Here is a 19777-nt window from a genome sequence, read left to right on the forward strand (position 1 = left end):
TTCTGTGTTCCACCAGCATTTTGTGTGTGTTGCTTGAATTTCCAGCATCTGCAGATTTTCCCCGTGTTTGCCTTGATCGTGGAATGACTGCCTGCGCCAGGCAGGGTGGTTTGAGTATCTCAGAAACCGATGATCTCCTGGGGTTTTCACGCACAACGGAATCTAGAGTTTACAGAGAATGGTACAGAAAAAAAAACAAAAAAGAGAAAACCTGTGAGCAGTTCTGTGAGTAAAAACACCTTGTTAATGAGAGCGGTCAGAGGGGAATGGTCAGACTGACTCAAGCTGACAGGAAGGCGATAGTACCTCAACCCCGTGTCATAACAGTGGTGTGCAGAAGAGCATCTCTGAATGCACAACATGTCAAACCTTTAAGTGGATGGGCTCCAGCAGCAGAAGACCATGAACACAGACTCCGTGACCACAGGAGGTACCTAATAAAGTGGCTTCTGAGTGTAGATGGAAAGGTTTTTGGACAAAATTTGCATAAACCCTGAAAGTGTTATATTCATGAGTAAAATCAAACAGCCCGGTTTGATAGCAAATGTACTGTTGAACTCAAAACATATGTCAGAAATAGTCAATGGTAAATTCAAGTGATTCTGCAGATGCTGGAAATCCTGAGCAGCGTACAAAACACTGCATCAACTCAGCAAGTCAGGCAGCATCTACGGAGGGGAACAAAAAGTCAATGTTTCAGTATGAGTCCTGATTAAGAGTTTCAGCCCAAAACGTTGTCTGTTTATTGGTAGATGCTGCCTGACCTGCTGAGTTCCTCCAGCATTTTGTGCATTGTCAGAAGTAGTCAGCAGGTCAGACAGGGTCTGTTGAGAGATATATAAATGCCTTTTCATTGCTGCCTGACTTGCTAATCATTTCCTTCATTTTCTGTCGTCTATTGCCCAATTTCAAAACAAGTTTAAACTGCTACACACCAAGTAGTTTCCCCTGGGCTCTGGGTTGAACCGTAACACATGTTCTGTTCATGTCAGTTAAGAAACATGTATATACCTGCTCTATGAAACCATACTTAGTACTTAATGAACAGTCTCACCATACTAAATTTGGATATTAAGTTATTTTGCCCTAAGGAACTGGGTCAATTCTGTGGCAGCTTTGCTTCAGAATGAACACTCTTTCTTCTAACAAATTTACTTGCTTTATTTATTTATAATTAAACTTTATTTGCATCTGTACTTTGCTCTTATTTGTTTACAGCGTCAAAATCCTATTTTTGTGGGAGGATACCTTATTTGGAACTTCAATTACCAAAATGATAGGAATACATTTTTCTGTACACACAGAAAAAAAAACCAAAAGACAAAATGTAGCTAAAAGGTTGGAACCCAAACGCAGCCAATGGGCGGCAGGGAGTGCCGAGTCCCCCACGTGGGTTGGGTCGGACGAGCAGCGCTACCATTGGTTGGCTGGGGGCTGGTAATTGACTAGTTGCGGTGAAAACATTAGATTTCAGTCCAGGAAACCGCGTGTCCCTGATCTCTCCCAGTGCAAAGTCTTCGATCAGTCGTGCCTTAGTTTCCCTTTTTGATATTTATTTGCTAACTCTGTTTTCGCTCATCCCTCTCCTTTCTTTTCGCAAGGATTGCGGGTGATTTATTAATCTGCCTTTCTTGCACATTAGCCAGGAGGGGTAAAAAAAGTATCCGACGTTACTGACAGATTTATGAGCCAATTGCGAACCATCGCCTCAAGGCTACATGATTTGATCCCGGTAGAGAAGAAGTGCTTGTTTGAATTAGTCCATTTGAACAAAGGGATCCGGGGGATGTACAACATCGTATTACACCGTTTGATCGCAGCTTTTTTTGGTGTGGGCTGTTACAATTCCTAAAGATTACAGCTACCTGGACAAATTTTCTCCAGCAACAGAAATGTTTCCTCACAACCGCTCGTCGGTAAGTGACTTGATCGTTTTTTCTCTCTCTCTCTCTAAATGGAAGGATATAGAGTCTCTACTTCGGTACATCACTACTGTCTTGCTATATTGTGGCCTATTTTTCTCTCTCGCTCCCTCCCCCAACATGAAGCTTGAGTGCTACCAACACGGGGAAATGCTAATAGATGATTAGCACGGCGTGTGAGCCTCTAATAGTCCATTGTGAAAGCCGCGTTTGCTATGTAAATACTTAAAAAGCACCATGGTGGGAGTTATTTTTTCCCCCCTTCTGAGCATCGCCTTCTCTTCTCGAAAATGTCATTTTGTGTTGGCGCCGCTGCTGAATCGCTTTTGCTGGGCTCCCAACTCAACTCCACACAAGTAACAACTGTAGAAAATGGAGATGCGTTGTCACAGGGGGAGGGTGTGTGTGTGTGCGAGTGAGAGGGAGGAAAGCAGGCGCCGGGCAGTAAATGAGGCAGTCGATTCTGAATACTATTATTTCTTACCCCCCCCCCACGCCCCGCCCCCGCATTCGTGTGTGTTTGCACCGTACGGCGAATCGATTTGGGATCTCAGATTTATTTTTAAATTCAAAGACCCGGCACCCGCCCGCTCCCCCGTTCTGCAGCCTCTTTCACTTTTATCAGAGGGGGGCATGTGCGGTACACGTGCGGGGCAATAAAGCGAGAGGAGCGCACTCAAATTACAGGGGATTGTTTACATTGGCATCCCGGGGGTAGTTGAGGTCAGATAATTCTGGGTGATTTTCACTAAGCTGCTTAGGAAGGGGTTTCATTCCCCCCCCCCCCACCCCGGCAAACCTTCAGACCTTTTATCCGTACTCCCCCTCACACACTCTCGCCTCCCCTTATTAGCTGTCAGTCACGCTTGTTTATTTTTAATATATCGGGAATTTCCTAACCCTCCTTTCCCCACCCCATTTTAAAAGATCACAGACCAATTCTTAAACGGCGAAGAGGGTAAACCATGATGTTAGAGCAATGGCGAATATTGCGGTTTAAAAAAAACTGACTTCCTTATTGGACTGAGTTCCGTAGCGACAGAGAGCAGTAGTTACCCGTTTTGTTTGCGCCTCCCCATCTTTTCGCTAAACTTGTGCCATTTATTTCATCCCTATTGAAATGAAATGGTTTTACTGGGTTTTTTGCAATGAAATTCTTCGGTTGTTTGGAGTGTCCTCCAAAGATCTTTTATTTCTGAACGGCATGCAACATAATCCTAAACTACAGCGTCTTTTGCCAAGTGTGTACATCGGCATCCGGCTCTACTACCTCCAACGCGGACCCCTCCCTTGTTTTTCTTTTTTTAAAAAAAAATGTGGCTTCCCTGGCAGAAAAGTACTGGAGAGGTAGTCATGTCACCCAAGGAATATTGGTAAGATTGAAACCATTGTCTTCAGTCCTTGTCACAAACTTTGTTCTCTAGCCGCCCACTTCATCATTCTCCCTGGTGATTATCTGAGATTAAACAAGATTATTTACAACCTCGCTGGCATATTTGACTCCGAGTTAAGGTGGTGCCATTATTAAGGTTGCTATTTCCGCCACTGTCGGACTCTCCACCTGCCACTGCTCATCTGCTGTTCTTCTGTCGTCTTTGGACCAACTCTGCACCTGAACTGCTTTAGTTGTGATCTCTTCGAGAGCTGTTCCTTGCGCCCTAATGGACATTAAGCGCTGATGCCTACTTGCTCTCTCACACGCGGAACTTATAGTTAAAATGCTCATGGTTTCAATTTCCACCATGACCACTCCCCTCCAGGGTCCTCCGCCTCGTACGAATGTTCTAGAGCATCTACATCTCACCGAGTTTGCACTCCTTCAGTATTTCTGATTTTTATTTTAATTACTCTGCCACTGATAGCCAAGGCACTGCCCCAGGCTAGAACTTGCAGTTCTTCAAATGCTTTTCACAACTGTGACTAAAATTTAGTTCAGTGCCCAGATATCTTTGTGTGTGGCTTAGTGTCCAAATTAGTTTGCTAATGCTGAGATGGATGCAGAAAGATGCTGTTGCAATGTCAAAGTTATTGAATTTTTTTGGATGGTGATGCCAGATGTGTAAAATAGTATCACTCCTTTTGGAATCAGGGAGGTGAAGTGAGGAATTAGGAGGACATTCTGACTGGCTTTCTCTGCACTGTTTCCCAATCAGACCAGAAGATGGAGCAGAATTGGGCCATTCAGCTTATTGACCCTGCTCCACCATTCCATCATGGCTGATTTATTATCCCTCTCAACCCCATTCTCCTGCCTTCTCCCTGTAACCTTTGATGCCCTGGGATTAATTTCCTTGTTCTCCCAAATATCTCTGCAGACTTGTTCTTTAACACAATGCCCTTTTGAAGCTCGGGATACATTTACATTTATTTTCCTCTGTAGAATTTCATGATTTTATTTGTGACGTGAGAGCTTGCTGTTTTTTTGGCTCATTTGTAATATCCAAAACTATTTTGAACCTGGGATATTGTTTCATATTTAGTTTCCAAATGCCTCAATTTGGACCAATTGAGGTCCAATTGTACCAATGGTGAATTGAATGGTAATATGAATAATATCCCCACATGTAGCCTCCAGGTCAGCCGTTTCTCTTTCATATTGTGACACCAGTACATGGGAAAACGTGGATTGTTGGAAGGCGAGTGTAGTTTGTCCTCTACCATCGTGGTAGTCAAATTGCGCAATGCGTGCGGCATGTCTAATCTCCGACCATCAATCTCTGTCATTCTGTCTGTGTTTACCCCAGGCAAGAAGCCAGGGTAAGCCCAGTAGCAGATTAGTATGATGCCCACATCCTTTCCCTGGATAGGAGGTGAGGGCAGATGACTGGGCAGTGTTGTTAATTCTTCTGCATAAAGAAAAGCGGGCATCATGATTTTCTCCAAGTTTCTGCATCTTTTGTTCAATGGAGACTTTTTAAAATTTTTGCAGTAAGCTATATGGATGACAGCTTGCATTTATGAAATCCTTAACCATAGCAACATGTTTCAAGGCATTCTACAGGGCTTGTCAAGTTGTAAGAAAATGCTCATGGTTTTGCTTTCCAGTGTCACCATGACCAAGGTAGTGTATCGGTTAGTGAAGTAGCTTTCCTGTGCCAGCAATTACTGGCCAGGATTTGATTTCTGCTGCTGTATGTTTTCCCAGTGGGTTTCCTCTGGATGCTCCAGCTTCTTCCCATATTCCAAAGACAGGCTGTTGGGTCAAGTGAGATGAGGACATGCTGTGTCGGTGCCAGACACTTTCAAACGATGCAGTAACACGTTCCAGTCTATGTTTTGATGTACACGTGATGATTAAAGCTAATCATTATACTTTGGTTTGAAACCCTGCTTTAATGTAGGTTAAAGTTCCATGAGTTTGGATCATAAAATATTGGAGCAGAAGTAGGCTACTTGGCCTATCGAGTCTGCTCTGCTATTCATTCATAGGCTGATCCAATTCTTCCAGTCATCCCTACCTTCTCCCAATACCCTTTGATGCCCTGGCTAATCAAGAACCTATCTATCTCTGCCATAAGTGCACCCAATGATTTGGCCTCCACAGCTGCTCGTAGCAACAAATTCCACAGATTTACCACCCTCTGACTAAAGTAATTTCTCTGCATCTCTACTCTAAATGGATGTCCTACAGTCCTAAAGTCGTGCCCTCTTGTCCTAGACTCCCCCCACCATGGGGAATTTGAAGGAAGTTTGGGAATAAAGGTTAGGTTTGGAATTCAGGGAGGGTGTATGGAAGCAGAGAGAGAAATATTCTACGAGAACCTACCAATGACAGATGCCTGATACCCAGCCCCAAGTCTAGTACTTGCTCTGGCAATATACCCTCAGGGAACACCAGAGCAAGGTGCAGAGAAAATTTGACATCAAACATTGCAAGAGGTTGACAATGAGTTCCAAATACAACTTGTGCAGGATGGCGATGAAATGGTTTGTAGAGGGTGTTCAAATGTTTAGGCCCTCTGCAACAGAAGGCAACGTAGCCAAATGTAAACTGCAACTAGAGGAGATCTTGGGAGTTCATAGGATTGAAGGATGGTATATATTTGATAGGATTTGAGAAATGGGATAAGAATTTTGATAGCAAGGGCATATGAATGTATGGATCACTTTATATCTAATTGCCTGAGGCTATGTTTGAAAGATATGGTTTAATTTAAAATCCTTCTCAATTAACCTGACATTGATTATTGACCTGTCAGCATTACAAGGTGATGTTCTAGAAGTCTGACAGAAATATAATTTTTTTTATTGTTGAGCACCTGAAGTGTGTTGAAGGGTCTGGGCCCTAAATGTTGACTCTTTATTCCTGTCCATTGATGTTGTCTGTCCTGCTGAATTTCTCCAGCTTTTTGTATGCGAGTGTTAATCCAGATTACTAGAATCTGAACAAAGTCTTGTGGTTATGCTGAAACATCTCATTGTAGTGTGCCTCACTTGCTCTCTTTGGTTGTAATGGCTATTTACACAGTAGCCACTTTATTGCGTACATCCTGTACCTAATAAAGTGACCATGGAATGTATATTTGTGGTCTTCTGCTGTAGCCTATCTACTTCAACATTTGTTCATGGTTGATTTTGTTAACTGTTGTCTTCCTGTCAGCTTGAACCAGTCTGGCTATTCTGACCTCTCTCATTAACAAGCACTTTCTCCCATGAACTGTCTCTCACTGGATTGTTTTGTTTTGCACGCCATTCTCCATAAACTCTAGAGATTGTTGTGTGTGAACATCCCAAGAGATCAGCAATTTCTGAGATGCTCAAACCACCCTGTCTGGCACCAACATCACTCAGAACACATTTCTTCCTTATTCTGATGTTCAGTCTCAACAGCAACTGAACTGCATGCTTTTATGCATTGCGATGCTGCCATGTAACTGGCTGATTTGATATTTGCACTAAATGAACAGGAGTATCTAATAAATTGGCCACCGAGTGCAGTTGCAGGACCAAGAACTGGGGTTGGCAAAGGATGTGTGGAATGAGAAGATATGTTGGGAATCTCTGCACTAGGCATCCTGGTGTCATTCTGAGGCAAACTGGTTGGGGGGGGGGGGTTTGCTGGGAGGGGAAGCAAAAATGTTTACATGTTTCATTTTGTCACGGGCAATTTCTTAATAGATATATTTGCCCAATGAGGTCTTCATGCATTTGGTGCATATGTTGCTTGTACAGGAAGGAAAATGCCAGTGTGAATGGATGCCAACTCTGGAAATGTTGTTATGTAAACGAAACCGTCTGGTGGATTGAATGTATTTGCATGAAATGTGTGAATTTGCATGTATTCAAAGTGAAACAAAGTTTGATAAGTTTCTGTTTTTAATCTTGCGGTTTTATTTGAGTGATTGAATTAATCATAAGGCGACCTTTTTAACCATTTTGACGCTGTTCCTTTTTGCTTTGTTTTCCCAAACTGGCTTGAAGAGTTTTGTTTGATACCACAGGTCCGAATCGGCTATACTCCAGGAGCTGTTTCGGACCTCCGTTACTTCACTGATTATATTTGTGTAATTTCGCCCACTGTTCTACCTACAGCTTTCCATTTTGGCTTTGATAAAGCTTCGGCCTTTCAATGGAACTGGCCTCTTCTGAGCTCAAAGGAGATTTGATTTCCTGCCAGAATGTCCCCCAAGCTCTTGTGTCTTCCAGCTGCTGAAGAGGTATTCCCTTGTCACCCTGACAAAACCTTAAACTCACTAATCCTTTACTACTCAAACACTTTGCCCTTTGATCTGTTATACTTTTCTTTCCAAATGCACCCCACCTTCCCCTGCTATATTATTAGCTTCTTTACTGATAGCTGGAATGTTCTGCCAAGGGTTGTGGTAGAGGCAGGTAGCATAGGAGTATTTCAGAGACTTAGATAGTCAAAGTATATTTATTATCAAAGTATGTATATTTTGCCGTATACTACCTTAAGATTCATTTTCTTATTTCAGCTAAGTGAAGTACTATCGAATTTATGAAGAATTATACTCTTAAACAAAACTTATTTAAACCCATCACTCCTACTGAGGCATAGGCTGCCGATAGCAGCTCACCAGAGTACTATTCTGAGCCAGTCTTTCAAGTTGCTGCAGGTGTAGCCCATCTTTGAAGCTCCTTCCTCTCTCTAAGGTGAAGTCTTTGGAGCTTATGCTGGTGCTTCTGTAGCTCTGGGTTTCTGATGGATGGGTTTGCTAACCCTGTGCCCAGTCTTCCTTTTGCAACCAGTCTTGGGACTGTTGAGTGATGGTGAAATTTGTGTACTATTGTGTAAAAGTCTTGGGTGTGTGTGTGTGTGTTTGTAAATCTGGCAGGAGCAAAGGATGGTGAGGGTGGAGCACCACAAAATGGGTGTGGGACAGGGGGCAGGGAAGCAGTTCCAGGAACAAGGGTGGCACAGGAGCAGGCATACCCAGCCCTGAGCACCAGGCAGGGTCATTTGATTCCAAACAGCTGGTTTATTGATCTTTAAAGAATATATCTCTGGGGCTTCTTGCTCCCTTCCTGTGTTCTCAACCGTGAATCCCCTCTCCCTTCCCCCTTCCCCACTCATTTCATGATAGAGACCCATATCAGAATCGGGTTTCTCATCTCTAGCATATGTCATGAAATTTGTTTTTATGCAGCAGCAGTGCCATGCATAACTTTACTACAGTTTAAAGGACTTTTGCACAGTACTATACAGAAAGATTGACAAAGAAGACCAATTTGGATAGGCAGGTGAAGATGCAGAAAAGGGAGGAAAATGGTCAAATGTGAAGTGTGTTGGGTTAAAATTAGGAGTCTCTGGATTTAGTTGGAAACAACAGCATGTGACATTGTTGCTGCTCAGTTCTCTTTATCTGTGCTTTTCAGCAAGGGCTGTTGGAAGCTTTCAAAAGGTAGAGACCAAGGTAGTTCTTAAAATGTCCCTCTCTACTGGTGCCCACAGTGTCTATTGTTGATGCCAGTTCAGTGAATGACGATCCAGGGTGAAACTAGAAGTCTTTAACATCATGCTACTTACTGCAGGTACAAAAAAAAAGTTTAAGCGTTTTGCTCAAACAAGTGGGATGTGCTCAGGTAGAAACTTGGTGGCGGTGGACGAGTTGGTTTGTCGAGTCAGTTTCTGTTCTGCATAACCTTTGGGTGTCACAGGGCATGCCTACAGGGTATCTTGGTAGGGTGCAGTTTACCAGCCAATCCATAACATGTTAGTAGAAATACTGGACCTTGCAAAAGCAACACCAGCACTAATACTGGGTTAACTCATGAAAGGGTTGTCTAATACAATAGGCCTCATTTGCAAGATCAGCACACACGAAATGCTGGAGGAATTCAGTGGGTCAGGCAGCATCTATGGAAATGAATAAACAATCAATGTTTTGTGCTGAGACCCTTCTTTAGGACTGGGAAGATGGGGAAGAGGCCAGAATAAGAAGGTGTGTGTGTGTGTGTGAGGGAGGGGGGGGGGGTAGTACAAGGTAGGAGGTGATGGGTGAAGCCAGGTGTTTGGGGGGTGGGGAAATGAAGTGGAAAGGGCCGAAGGAGGAGGAATGTCAACTGTTTATTCATTTCCACAGATATTGCCTGACCTGCTGAGATCCTCCTGCATTTTGTGTTGCTTTGCACTTCCAGCATCTGCAGAATTTCTTGTGTTCTTATTTGCAAGATGTTCACCAGCCACTGCAATTCTTTTTAATGAGTGCTGAATAGATTTAATTCTCTGAAACCAAAACAGCGGAGCCAGTGATCTGAAACTCAGTAGGTTAGATTTGCAGTTATTTTACAGCACAGTTTCATTTAGTGGTAAGCGATGAGTGACTTTCATAAATACCCACTCAGATCATTTGTCATGTTTCAGGTATAACTAATAGAACAGCTTTTTCTCCCCCCTGGTTTGGGTTATCTTTTTTTGGTTTCCTCTTGGGACGCGAGGACTTGTATTTATCATGCATTTTACTTGCCCTCTGAATTGACTAGCACGCAGAGGGTAGTTTTAGGTAAGCCTTAAACTCAGAGTCCTACACCACAGAAACGGCCTGTTCGCTCACCTAAACAGTGCTAGCCTTGCCCTATCTACCTGGACCATAACCCTCCACTCCTCTCCCTTCCATGTACCTATCCAAATCCTTCTCAAATGTTGCAATTGAACACTCATCTACCACTTCTGCAGCTTGTTCCACACTCGGACCATCCTCCGAGTGAAAGAATTCATGCTTAGACACCCCTTAAATATTTCCTCTTTCACTCTAAGCCTAAAATCTCAAGTTCTAATCTTTAGCCAGAGGGTGGTGAATCTGTGGAATTCATTGCGATGGGTAGCTGTGGCGGCCAAGTCATTGGGTACATTTAAGACAGAGATTGATAGTTTCTTGATTAGTAAGGGTGGCAAAGGTTAAGGGGAGAAGGCAGAATGATCATTTTCAGGGAAATAAAGCCTTGTTCATGGGTACAGACCAGACTTTCTGATTTTCTTTCCATGCAGTGATCTAGATGGATTTTTCACAAGTCGTCATCATTACTGATGTTGCAATTTATAATTAATTACTTGTATTTAAAGTCCCCAGTTCCAGTAGTGGGATTTGATCTTGTTACCAAATCAATGGTGCAGATCTCTGGATGCAAGCCAAGTCTAAATTATTTTTAATTTTTTTTTAAAATAAGTGTCAAACTTGTGAAGTTGAGTAATCTGTAGACAATTTGCCTCTAAGGGCAGGTCATAGATTCAGGTCCAGCCTTGGAAAATGAGCCAAGTCTTGAGTTTGCCATTTTAGCACAATCCTGAAGACGTGTGATTAATGTTAGGGCTCCAGGCCATTGTATGCCACCACCCATGCCTTTGTTTCCCCTGCCAGTAGGTGTTCAAATGGAGGAAACATGGGAGAATTACCTTAATCAGAAAGAGTTTGTTCTGCATAAGCAGTAATTGGGTGGGGTGAGGAAGAGTACAAAGCTGTGGGTTTGATAGACTCCCTCCATATGTGACTAATCAGAGTACTTGCAGAGTTCTTAATCTGGAAATGAGGTTAAAACCCCAGCGTCAAGGAGCTTCGCTGTGCTTTGATCAAGCATTTTGATTTGGGGGTGGGGGAGGAGGTCTAATGTTGCCTATGTCTCATCTTTGACTGGTTTTAAACTTGAATTGTCTATCAACATCACATTACCTGCTGAGGAGTTTTATTTGTATATAGAGATACAGTGTAGAATAGGCCTTTCCATCCCCTCAAGTTGTACTGGCCAGCAGTCCCCTGAATTAACCCTTGCCTAGTCACGGGACAATTTACAATGGCCAATTAAATTACCAACCAGTACATCCTTGGATTATGGGAGGAAACCAGAGCACCTGGAGGAAAACTGCGGGGAGATCGTGCAACTCCTCACTGGCAGAGGTGGGAATTGAACCTGGGTCGCTGGTACTGTAAAGCATGCTACTTATGTTACCATGCTGTATTAAGAGATACAGCACAGTAACAGGCCCTTGTGCCCAATTATGCCCATGTGACCAATGTCTTTGGATTGTGGGTGGAAACTGGAGCACTTGGAAGAAAAGAGGAGCCTGTACAACTGCTTTATGATAGCGGGGGGATTGAACCCCTGTCACTGATGTTGTAATAGTGTTACCCTTAAGTTACCATGCCATCCCTCCTTCAGTTTAACACCAGGGTCTGGATTACATAGGATTAGGCCTCTCCAGACACATGATACTGAGATTCCTGTATTCTAGTCTTGATTCGCAGAGACTTGGTCTCAACTTAGTCCAACCGCTTGGAATGTGTCAGCCTGTAGCAATTGGTTACGCATACCTCCTTGAAATGTATAGGGTGGCACAGTAGCATAGTGGCTAGCACAATGCTTGACTGTACCAGTGACCCATGTTCACTTCTTGCTGCTGCCTGTATGGAGTTTGTATGTTCTCCCCGTGACTGTGTGGGTTTCCTCTGGGTGCTCCAGTTTCCTCCCACTGTACAAAACCTACCAACCAGTAGGTCTTAAGTGGTGATTGTAAATTGTCCTGCGATTAGGCTAGGATTAAATCAAGGCATTGCTGGGTGACGCGGTTCTAAGAACCAGCAGGGCCGCCTGCTCGCTATCTCAGTAAATAAATATAGGCCTACAGCTTGGAATGTGTCAGCTTGTAGCATTTGGTTACACATAACTCCTTGCTCTGAAAGACTTGTGTGGACAGGCCAAAGAGCAGATTATTCAAGCTGATAATCTTCCATCAGAAAGGATTGGTTCTGGCCCCCAATTTATTAAACAGGAATGATTATAGACGAGGCCTTTACAGAGGCCAATAAATCATCAGCCAAATTCCATGAACCTGAAGTCATGCATTGGCCCATACTGAGTAAGGAAAGCATATTTCCATTGTCACCATAACAGAAAAGAATTTTTAAACTGGGTTCCAAACTTTTGAGAGTAAATGAATTTAAATCCCTTGTATCTATATTGGAGTGCAAATTCATCCCGGATCATTAAGAGAATCTAGTCGATCCCTTTGTAATGATTTGGGGTTTGCATGGCCAAATTTAACTGGTAGATGGTGGCAGAGGGTTTGCTTGTGTCGTGCAGGTCCTTGCTGTTGACGTCACCAAGTCTTGCGTAATCCGTATCCAGTAATGGCAACGATGAAAGGTGAACCTATCACAAGAGCCTTATAGTTGTAACATCACACATCTGAAAGCTTCTATGGTGGGAAATTAACAGTTGAGGTTTTGGACTGAGACCCTTCATCAGGATGGGAAAGGAAGGGGGGAGAAGCCAGAATAAGGGAGAGGGAGGATTGTAAACTGACAGGTGATAGGTGAAGCCAGGTGGGGAGGAGGGGAAATGATGTGAGAAGCTGAGAGGTGATAGGTGGAAGAGGTAAGGAGGGCTGAAGAAGAGATCCTCTGATAGAGGACCGTGGAATAAAGAGGAGGAGGAAGAGGTGAGTGGCATGTTAGACTCACTGTTGTAACTTGTCGGGCTTCTGTGCAGCAAGGATGTCAATTGTAAACCGCAAGATGAGATTGTGCTTCTGTGTCGTTTGAATGAAAACAGTTGAAGAGCCTGACATGTAGTATTGGTTTAAAAGCTAGCCATTGGGGTTTATAGAAATGATCAGTGTGACATGAAACTATTGCCTTGCTGTGGGTGCAGTTTCTGTACTTGTTTTAATTTGGTGAATTCTCAGTGGGCAGGGATGGAAACTCCCTTTAAGGATAATACGTGAAGCAAGTCAGTGAAGACAGTTTCTACCGTGACTGAATGAACAATTAAATCTTAGTTTAATGCTGTTGCTCTGCTATTTTGCCCAAGTGCCTTTTATGAGCATTGACGAACAATTTGGCCGTGGGTGGTATCAAGAAACACTTGGGTATCTTTATTCCTGCACTTTTCCCAATGAGTGCGACTAAATTTCAATTAACAACAATATATTTTTTTAACGTTGTTTCACCATCTGCCAGTTAACTGCAGCGATGACTGGCTTTGTGGCTCTGAACCCACTTTCATTAATTTCCGTTGTTTGATTTGTTTTGCTTTCCCTGCACATTGCATGTTAGGTCTTTTTCTAAATAGATTTTTTTTTGGGTTTCTTCGTGGCTCCCATGAAGAGACGAATCTCAAGATTGTATATAGTGTAATGCATTAAATGTCCTTTGAACTTCTAGGGTCCGATCCTTTAACTGATGATAGTAGGTGGGATTGACTAGATTCTCCTAATGAATTTGCACCCCAATGCCTATTTATTTATTTTTTAATCGTTTACTCTTACAAATTTGGAATATAATGGTCTTTTCAGTGGTGACAATGAAAATGTGCTTTTCTTACTCTGTCTGGGCCAATGTATCTTCAGGTCCATGGAATTTGGTTGATGGCTTTTTTTGCCCTCCGAAAAGACCACAAGACATAGGAGCAGAACTAGGCCGTGCAGCCCGTCAAATCTGCTCTGTCATTCCATCAAGGTTGATCCTGGATCCCACGCGACCCCATACACCTGCCTTCTCGCCATATCCTTTGACGCCCTGACCGATCGGGGAAACAATCAGCTTCCGCCCTAAATATATGCACAGACTTTGCCTCCACTGCAGTCTGTGGCAGAACATTCTATAGAATTACTACTCTCTGGCTTAAAAAAAATCCTCCTTATCTCTGTTCTAAATGGTTGCCCCTCAATTCTGAGGCTGCACCCTCCAGTTCTGGATACCCCCACCACTGGAAATGAGCTCTGCACATCCATCCTATCTAGTCCTTTCAGCATTCAGTAAGATTTCCCCCCCCCCCACCCACTGCATTGTTCTAAATTTCAGTAAGTATAGACCCAAAGCTTCCAAATGTTCCTTGTATGTTAACCCCTTCATCCTCATGAACCTCCTCTGGATTCTCTTCAATGACAACACCTACTTTCTGAGTAATGGAGCCCAGAACTGTTAACAATACCCCAAGTGTGGCCTGACTAGTGTCTTGTAAAGGCTCAGCATTATCTCCTCTTGTATTCCTTTCCCCCTTGAAATAAATGCCAACACTATATTTGCAAAGGCAGCATAACAGCACAATTAGTTCACTGTGCTAGCGATCATCAATTGGTGTTCAGTGTCCAGTGCGCACCTGTAAGGAGTTAGTACCTCCCTGTGACCATGTGGGTTTCCTCTGAGTGCTCTCGTTTCCTCTCCCATTCCAAAGATGTACAGTTAGAATTACTAAGTTGCGGGCATGCAGTGTTGGCGCAGGAAATGTGACTCTTGAGGGCTTCTTCGTGCACAGTCCTTGGACCGTGTTGCTGATTGATTCAAAGCTACTCCTTTCACTGTATGTCACAATATGCCATACATGTGCCAGGTAACGCTAACTTGATCGCTGGTCTGTAGCTCATTTCTGCAAAAGTGACTTGGGGGTAAGAAGCAATCATCGAGGATCAGTTCACATCTCAACATGGGGAGCAACTTGGTGCAATCCAGTGGGAACTGGATAATAAAAATAATTGTCCTGTAATTGATCAATACAGAGTTTTTTTAAAAGAAAATCACAAATTCCCAGAAATCTTGTTGCATTGCTCCAGCTGGTTCCACATCTTCACCATACTTTGAAGAATTCAGAGCAATTTCTAACCTATTGAATCTCTTGAATAAAATGTTTATTTGGTTTTCTGACATATTCTGTGTCGTATTTTACCGACCTGCTGTTTGGTCATCCCAGAAACTTTGTTGAAGATGTGCATAGCTTTTACATAACTCCTTTCAGTCTTTTAAATCTTCTCTTCACTCTCTCCCATGTGTCTGTAAGGGGGAAATTATAGAATTGCAGTCGACTTTATTATCACTGATACATGTCTTGGAATTTGTTTTGCAGCAGTACAGTGCAATAAATTTTTTTAAAAAAAATTGTAGTTTATAATGAAGCATTAAAAAATAGTGCAAAAAGTGAGGTAGTGTTCATGGGTTCACAGTTCATTCAAAAATCTGACAGAAGGAAAGGAGTTGTCGAGAATGTGTCTTCAGGCTCCTGTTCTGCTTGCTTCCCTGATGGTACCAATAAGAAGAGAGGATGGTGAGTGTTCTTAAACATGGATGCAGCCTTCATGAGGCATTGCCTATTGAAGGTGTCCTCGATGGTGGAGAGGCTAGTGTCTGTGATGGAACTGGCTGAGTTCTCAATTTTTTGCATCTGTGCATTGGCAACTCCATACCAGGTGGTGATTCAGCCAGTCAGAATGCTGTTCGCTGTATATCTGTAGAAATTTGCTGGTCTCTGGTGACATAACAAATCCCCTCAAACTCCTAATGAAATGGAACTTTGGTATACCTTCTATAATTGCATCAATCTGTGGGCACAGGATAGACCTGTGGAGATGTTTGATCTAACGAGCTAGAATTTTGAGCTGTCTTGTAAGATTCAACGTTGTCATATAATGATTCAGCATCTTTATTAATGGACTGCAGACTTAAGATTGTGATCTCGAGTGTGATTACATTATTCTAAACCTCATTCTCTCTAGGTACCACCATCTGCCACCCCAGGTGCCTCATCCCAAACTTTGAAATTCACCTTCCCAGAAACTTTGGATCGGATTAAAGAAGAATTCCAGTTTCTACAGGCACAGTACCACAGGTAAGAATGGCTGGTGCACTTTGGCTAAATACACTCAACCTGTGTTAGAAGCACTGTGTTGGCTGTTGTACAACTATTTGGCACAAGAGGGCACTGTTTTCACATACCATGGCCTAGAAATAATTTTATTTGTTGAATAAAAGAATATGTTTTGATGATTCAAAATATGAAGAAGATGTTGTTTCCCCTCAGTCTCCCCCCTCCAGCTCCCTTGTTTATGTGACTTCGAGAAAAGATCAGTTTACATGTTCCTGACTTTGGATGCTTACTACCAGTAATTTTCTTTTGAAAATGAAATCTCCAAGCTAACCTTTCCTATTCCAAGTTATCATTAAACCACATATGTAAAAGACAAAAAGGCATTTGTTTCACTTAAAAGCTCAGTGTTCTAGTTTTATTGGAATGTACACAGCACTTGTGACTCAGTTGTGTATATCATTCAAAGGGTTTTTTATTATGTTGGTATTTGTTGTCCCTCAATTGCTTGAGTCAGAAATATTGGTGGGGCTGCCACTGAATGAAGACCGGCATTTCATTTCCTTCCTCGAAGTCCAACAGTGAACCAGATGGACTTTTACAACAATCCACTACTTTCAAGATTACTGTTACTGAACTAACTTTAATTGCAAGTTCTTTGACTTAATTGAATCAAAATTTCCAAGCTACTGAGGTGGTATTTGCATTGGTTTTTCTGGATCAGTGGTCAATTAACCACTTCACTGCTCCACCACTGTGGGGATTTGGAGCATCTTTATCTGTCCTGCATCTCTTGGAGGATTGATGAGGAATGAATTGTGGATCTTGGCAAACTTGTGCTGGATAACAATTCTATTTTTTTTATTAATATATACAATTTAACAGCACTCTGATCTTTCCCTAAAAGCAGTCTTTGGGCAAATGATCCTTGGCTTTGCTTTGCGAATGTGTGAGGAGGTTTAACTCATGGCTGCAGTTCAGTGCACTTCATCTGAGCGGATTTAACTGTAATTGTGTAACTTTTGACGTGTACCTTCTGATAATTTGGGTTTGACTAGTGGAATTTGCTCATTTAAACACTTTCTTTAAGGAAGTGTTTCTGCAGCTGCTTGCTATTACTATGCACATAATAAAACCGGTGACGTCAACCCGATCAGAATCATTAGCATATAATTAGAGGAGCTCTAGGAAGGTGTATTATAATTTAATGGCTTGATGTGCATTAATTTGCCATGCAGTAAACATTTTGTACATCACACTCAATTAAAGCACTTACATTTAGCGTCAACTGGAAGGCTAGTGTTAACAACTTAAAATATTATATTAGCGGCCTGGGACCTGAAACAGTCCATGTAATGAAAGAGGCTGTGTGGAATAGCAAATGGTCCTGTGCTACTGTTACCTTGAAACTAGTTTCTATGTGATTTTAATAAAGGGTGATGATGTTGCAAATGTACAGCAGGCCAATTGGGATCTGAATGAAGGAAAGACCAGAGTAACATGCGCACAAAATGCTTGAGAAACTCGGCAAATCAGGCAGCATCCATGGAAAGGATTAACGAGTCAACATTTCGGGCTGAGACCCTTCATCAGGACTGGGAAGAAGCCAAAAAGTGGGAGGAAGGGAAAGGATCCAAACTAGAAGGTGATGGGTGAAGCAATGGGTAGAGGAAGGTTTGAAGTGAGAATTTGGGAGATGATGGATGGTAAAGGGCTAAAGGAGGAGGAATCTGAGCAGAGTGGGAGAAAAGGAAGGGGGTTAGGGTAATGCCAGAGGGAACTGATAGGCAGAAAGGTGAAGGGAGCCAGAATGCGGAATGGAGGGGAGATCAGAGAAATAGATGTTCATGATGTCAGGTTGGAGGCTACCCATTAAGTGGAATTCAGTTATAGATGTGCTGGTCATTTTCTTGATTATTTTTGGCAGTGAGATTTGCAGCAAATGGGCTTCCATAAATATTTGGAAGCGTTTTGAGTGCAGAAATATAAATGGGAGGCTGAGTTTGTATTTCATTTTGTTTCTGAAGTGGTGAAATTGACTTTTGGGGATGCAGTTTGTAACATAAGAGATTGTCAAGTACAAGAGGGCATGTATTTGGGTGGGGGGGAGGAGTTTTAAAGGAGATGTGCGGAACAAGTTTTTTGCAGAGGGAGTGGTGGAGATGGAAGCTGATAAAGCACTGGTGTTTGAGAGGCTTTTGAATAGACATGATTTTGCAAGGATATGGTTCATAAGAGAAGTTTGGATAAGTACATGGAAGGGGGGGTTATATCCTGGGTTGCTAGGACTAAACAGAATAACAATTTAGCATGGTCTAGATGGCCTAAAGGGCCTGTTTCTGTTTTGTAGCTCTGTATGACTGAAAATAATCTACAAGAAATGAGTCTGATGCTGGAGACATATTTACAGACTCACTGAATAAATTTCTACCACCTTTGTGGTCCTAAAGTTCTCTTGAATTGGGACTCTGCAGATGTTGTAAGACTGATTCTATTTTCCTATCCTTTCAGAAAAGCAATCAAGCCATGAATATGCTTCAACATCTAAAGCTTGATTTTTATGACTGATGATTTATTAAATCTTTTGTTGAGGATTTTTTTCCTCTATTTGTCCAGCTGTCTGCATTCTTTGTTCGAAAGATTGAGTCCAAGCAACTCATCTGCCATTGGTGATGGTATGATTCTTTTCTCTGCCAGAAGACTTGATGATCTACAGCACCCAGCTGTTCCTAACTCAACAGATGTTTGACAGTAGCAAAGTGATTTCTGATAGAAGGGTGCATTTTGATTCAAACTGACAATGTTCACTGCTCAAAGCATGGAATGGAAATTTGTAACAGAAGCCAGGCTGCAGATATTTGTCTCAGCCACACTTGCAGGCTTGTTATTCTAGACCTGAACCACTCTGGATACCAAGAATACCACTTCAGAATTCCTGGCTGCAGGCCCTGAATACTCCAGGTGGCTGTTGTTTGCCCTCCCATTTTTTTTATTCTGATATAAAACTGGTTGATTTATAATAAAAAAATAAATATTAAAAAAATTCTAAAGTTTTTTGAAGTTAAACTTTGTGATTTGGCAAAGATGGTCTTCTAGTCTTTGAGATGCAGAGTCATCTATACGTACTGCTTTACTGATTGGGATATTACAGTGAACTTGTCCGGGGTTCACTCCCAGACCAGTGCCTAGTGATGCTTGGAGGTTTTCCCGAAGGATAGAGTTATCACTTGTGGTTACATCTCCAGTCTACTTGATGGTTGCTGTAGTTGAGTTTCAGTAGATCTGTTACTTACTTGCACAGTGATCTTGGAGATCAGTATTCTAAACCTATGTTTTGTACTTTGGTCAAAGAAAGTGTCCTACCTCCTAAACGTAGTTGAGTAAGTTCTTGACTGCCAAACAATATTCAATGGGCTACAGGTGATGAGTAAGAGAGGGGACATTTTACTTGCAGATGCTGTTACCGGTGGGGCATTTTGCTTGCTTTATCCCCTGTTGAGTGTGGTAAATGGCACACAGCCCAAGTAAGTTTTCAGGCTGGGTGACTGGTTACCTGAGCCCTAACCCTACCACAACTCCCACCTTTAACTGGGAGTAGGTTGCACAGAGATTAGCAAAAGTAAGTGGCGTTCCAGTTAATATTCCTAGGATTTGGCAGCCATGTCAAAACCAGAGAAAGAAGTGGCCTTGTCCTTCAGTCATCACTTCTGTGCAAAGAGGATGAATCCAGGTTTGATTCACTGGGACTTGATGGACTAGGCTGTATCCATCACTTTTCTGGGCATTGGTGTTTCCATACCTGGCCTTTCCATCAATCTCCTTCT

General features: G+C 42.4%; 1 protein-coding gene across 1 annotated transcript in view; it reads left to right on the forward strand.

Annotated features, from left to right (window-relative positions):
- Window positions 1-1459: 1459 nt before the first annotated feature.
- Window positions 1460-19777, forward strand: part of LOC132406029 (transducin-like enhancer protein 1) — a 196753-nt gene continuing 178435 nt past the window's right edge. The window contains exons 1-2 of the mRNA XM_059991180.1: window positions 1460-1916; window positions 15865-15977. Coding sequence (XP_059847163.1) covers window positions 1893-1916; window positions 15865-15977 — 137 coding nt within the window. The 5' untranslated portion in view covers window positions 1460-1892. The remainder of the gene's footprint in view (window positions 1917-15864; window positions 15978-19777) is intronic.

Source organism: Hypanus sabinus, chromosome 16, assembly GCF_030144855.1.
Source record: "Hypanus sabinus isolate sHypSab1 chromosome 16, sHypSab1.hap1, whole genome shotgun sequence".
In the NCBI taxonomy this organism is placed as follows: domain Eukaryota; kingdom Metazoa; phylum Chordata; class Chondrichthyes; order Myliobatiformes; family Dasyatidae; genus Hypanus; species Hypanus sabinus.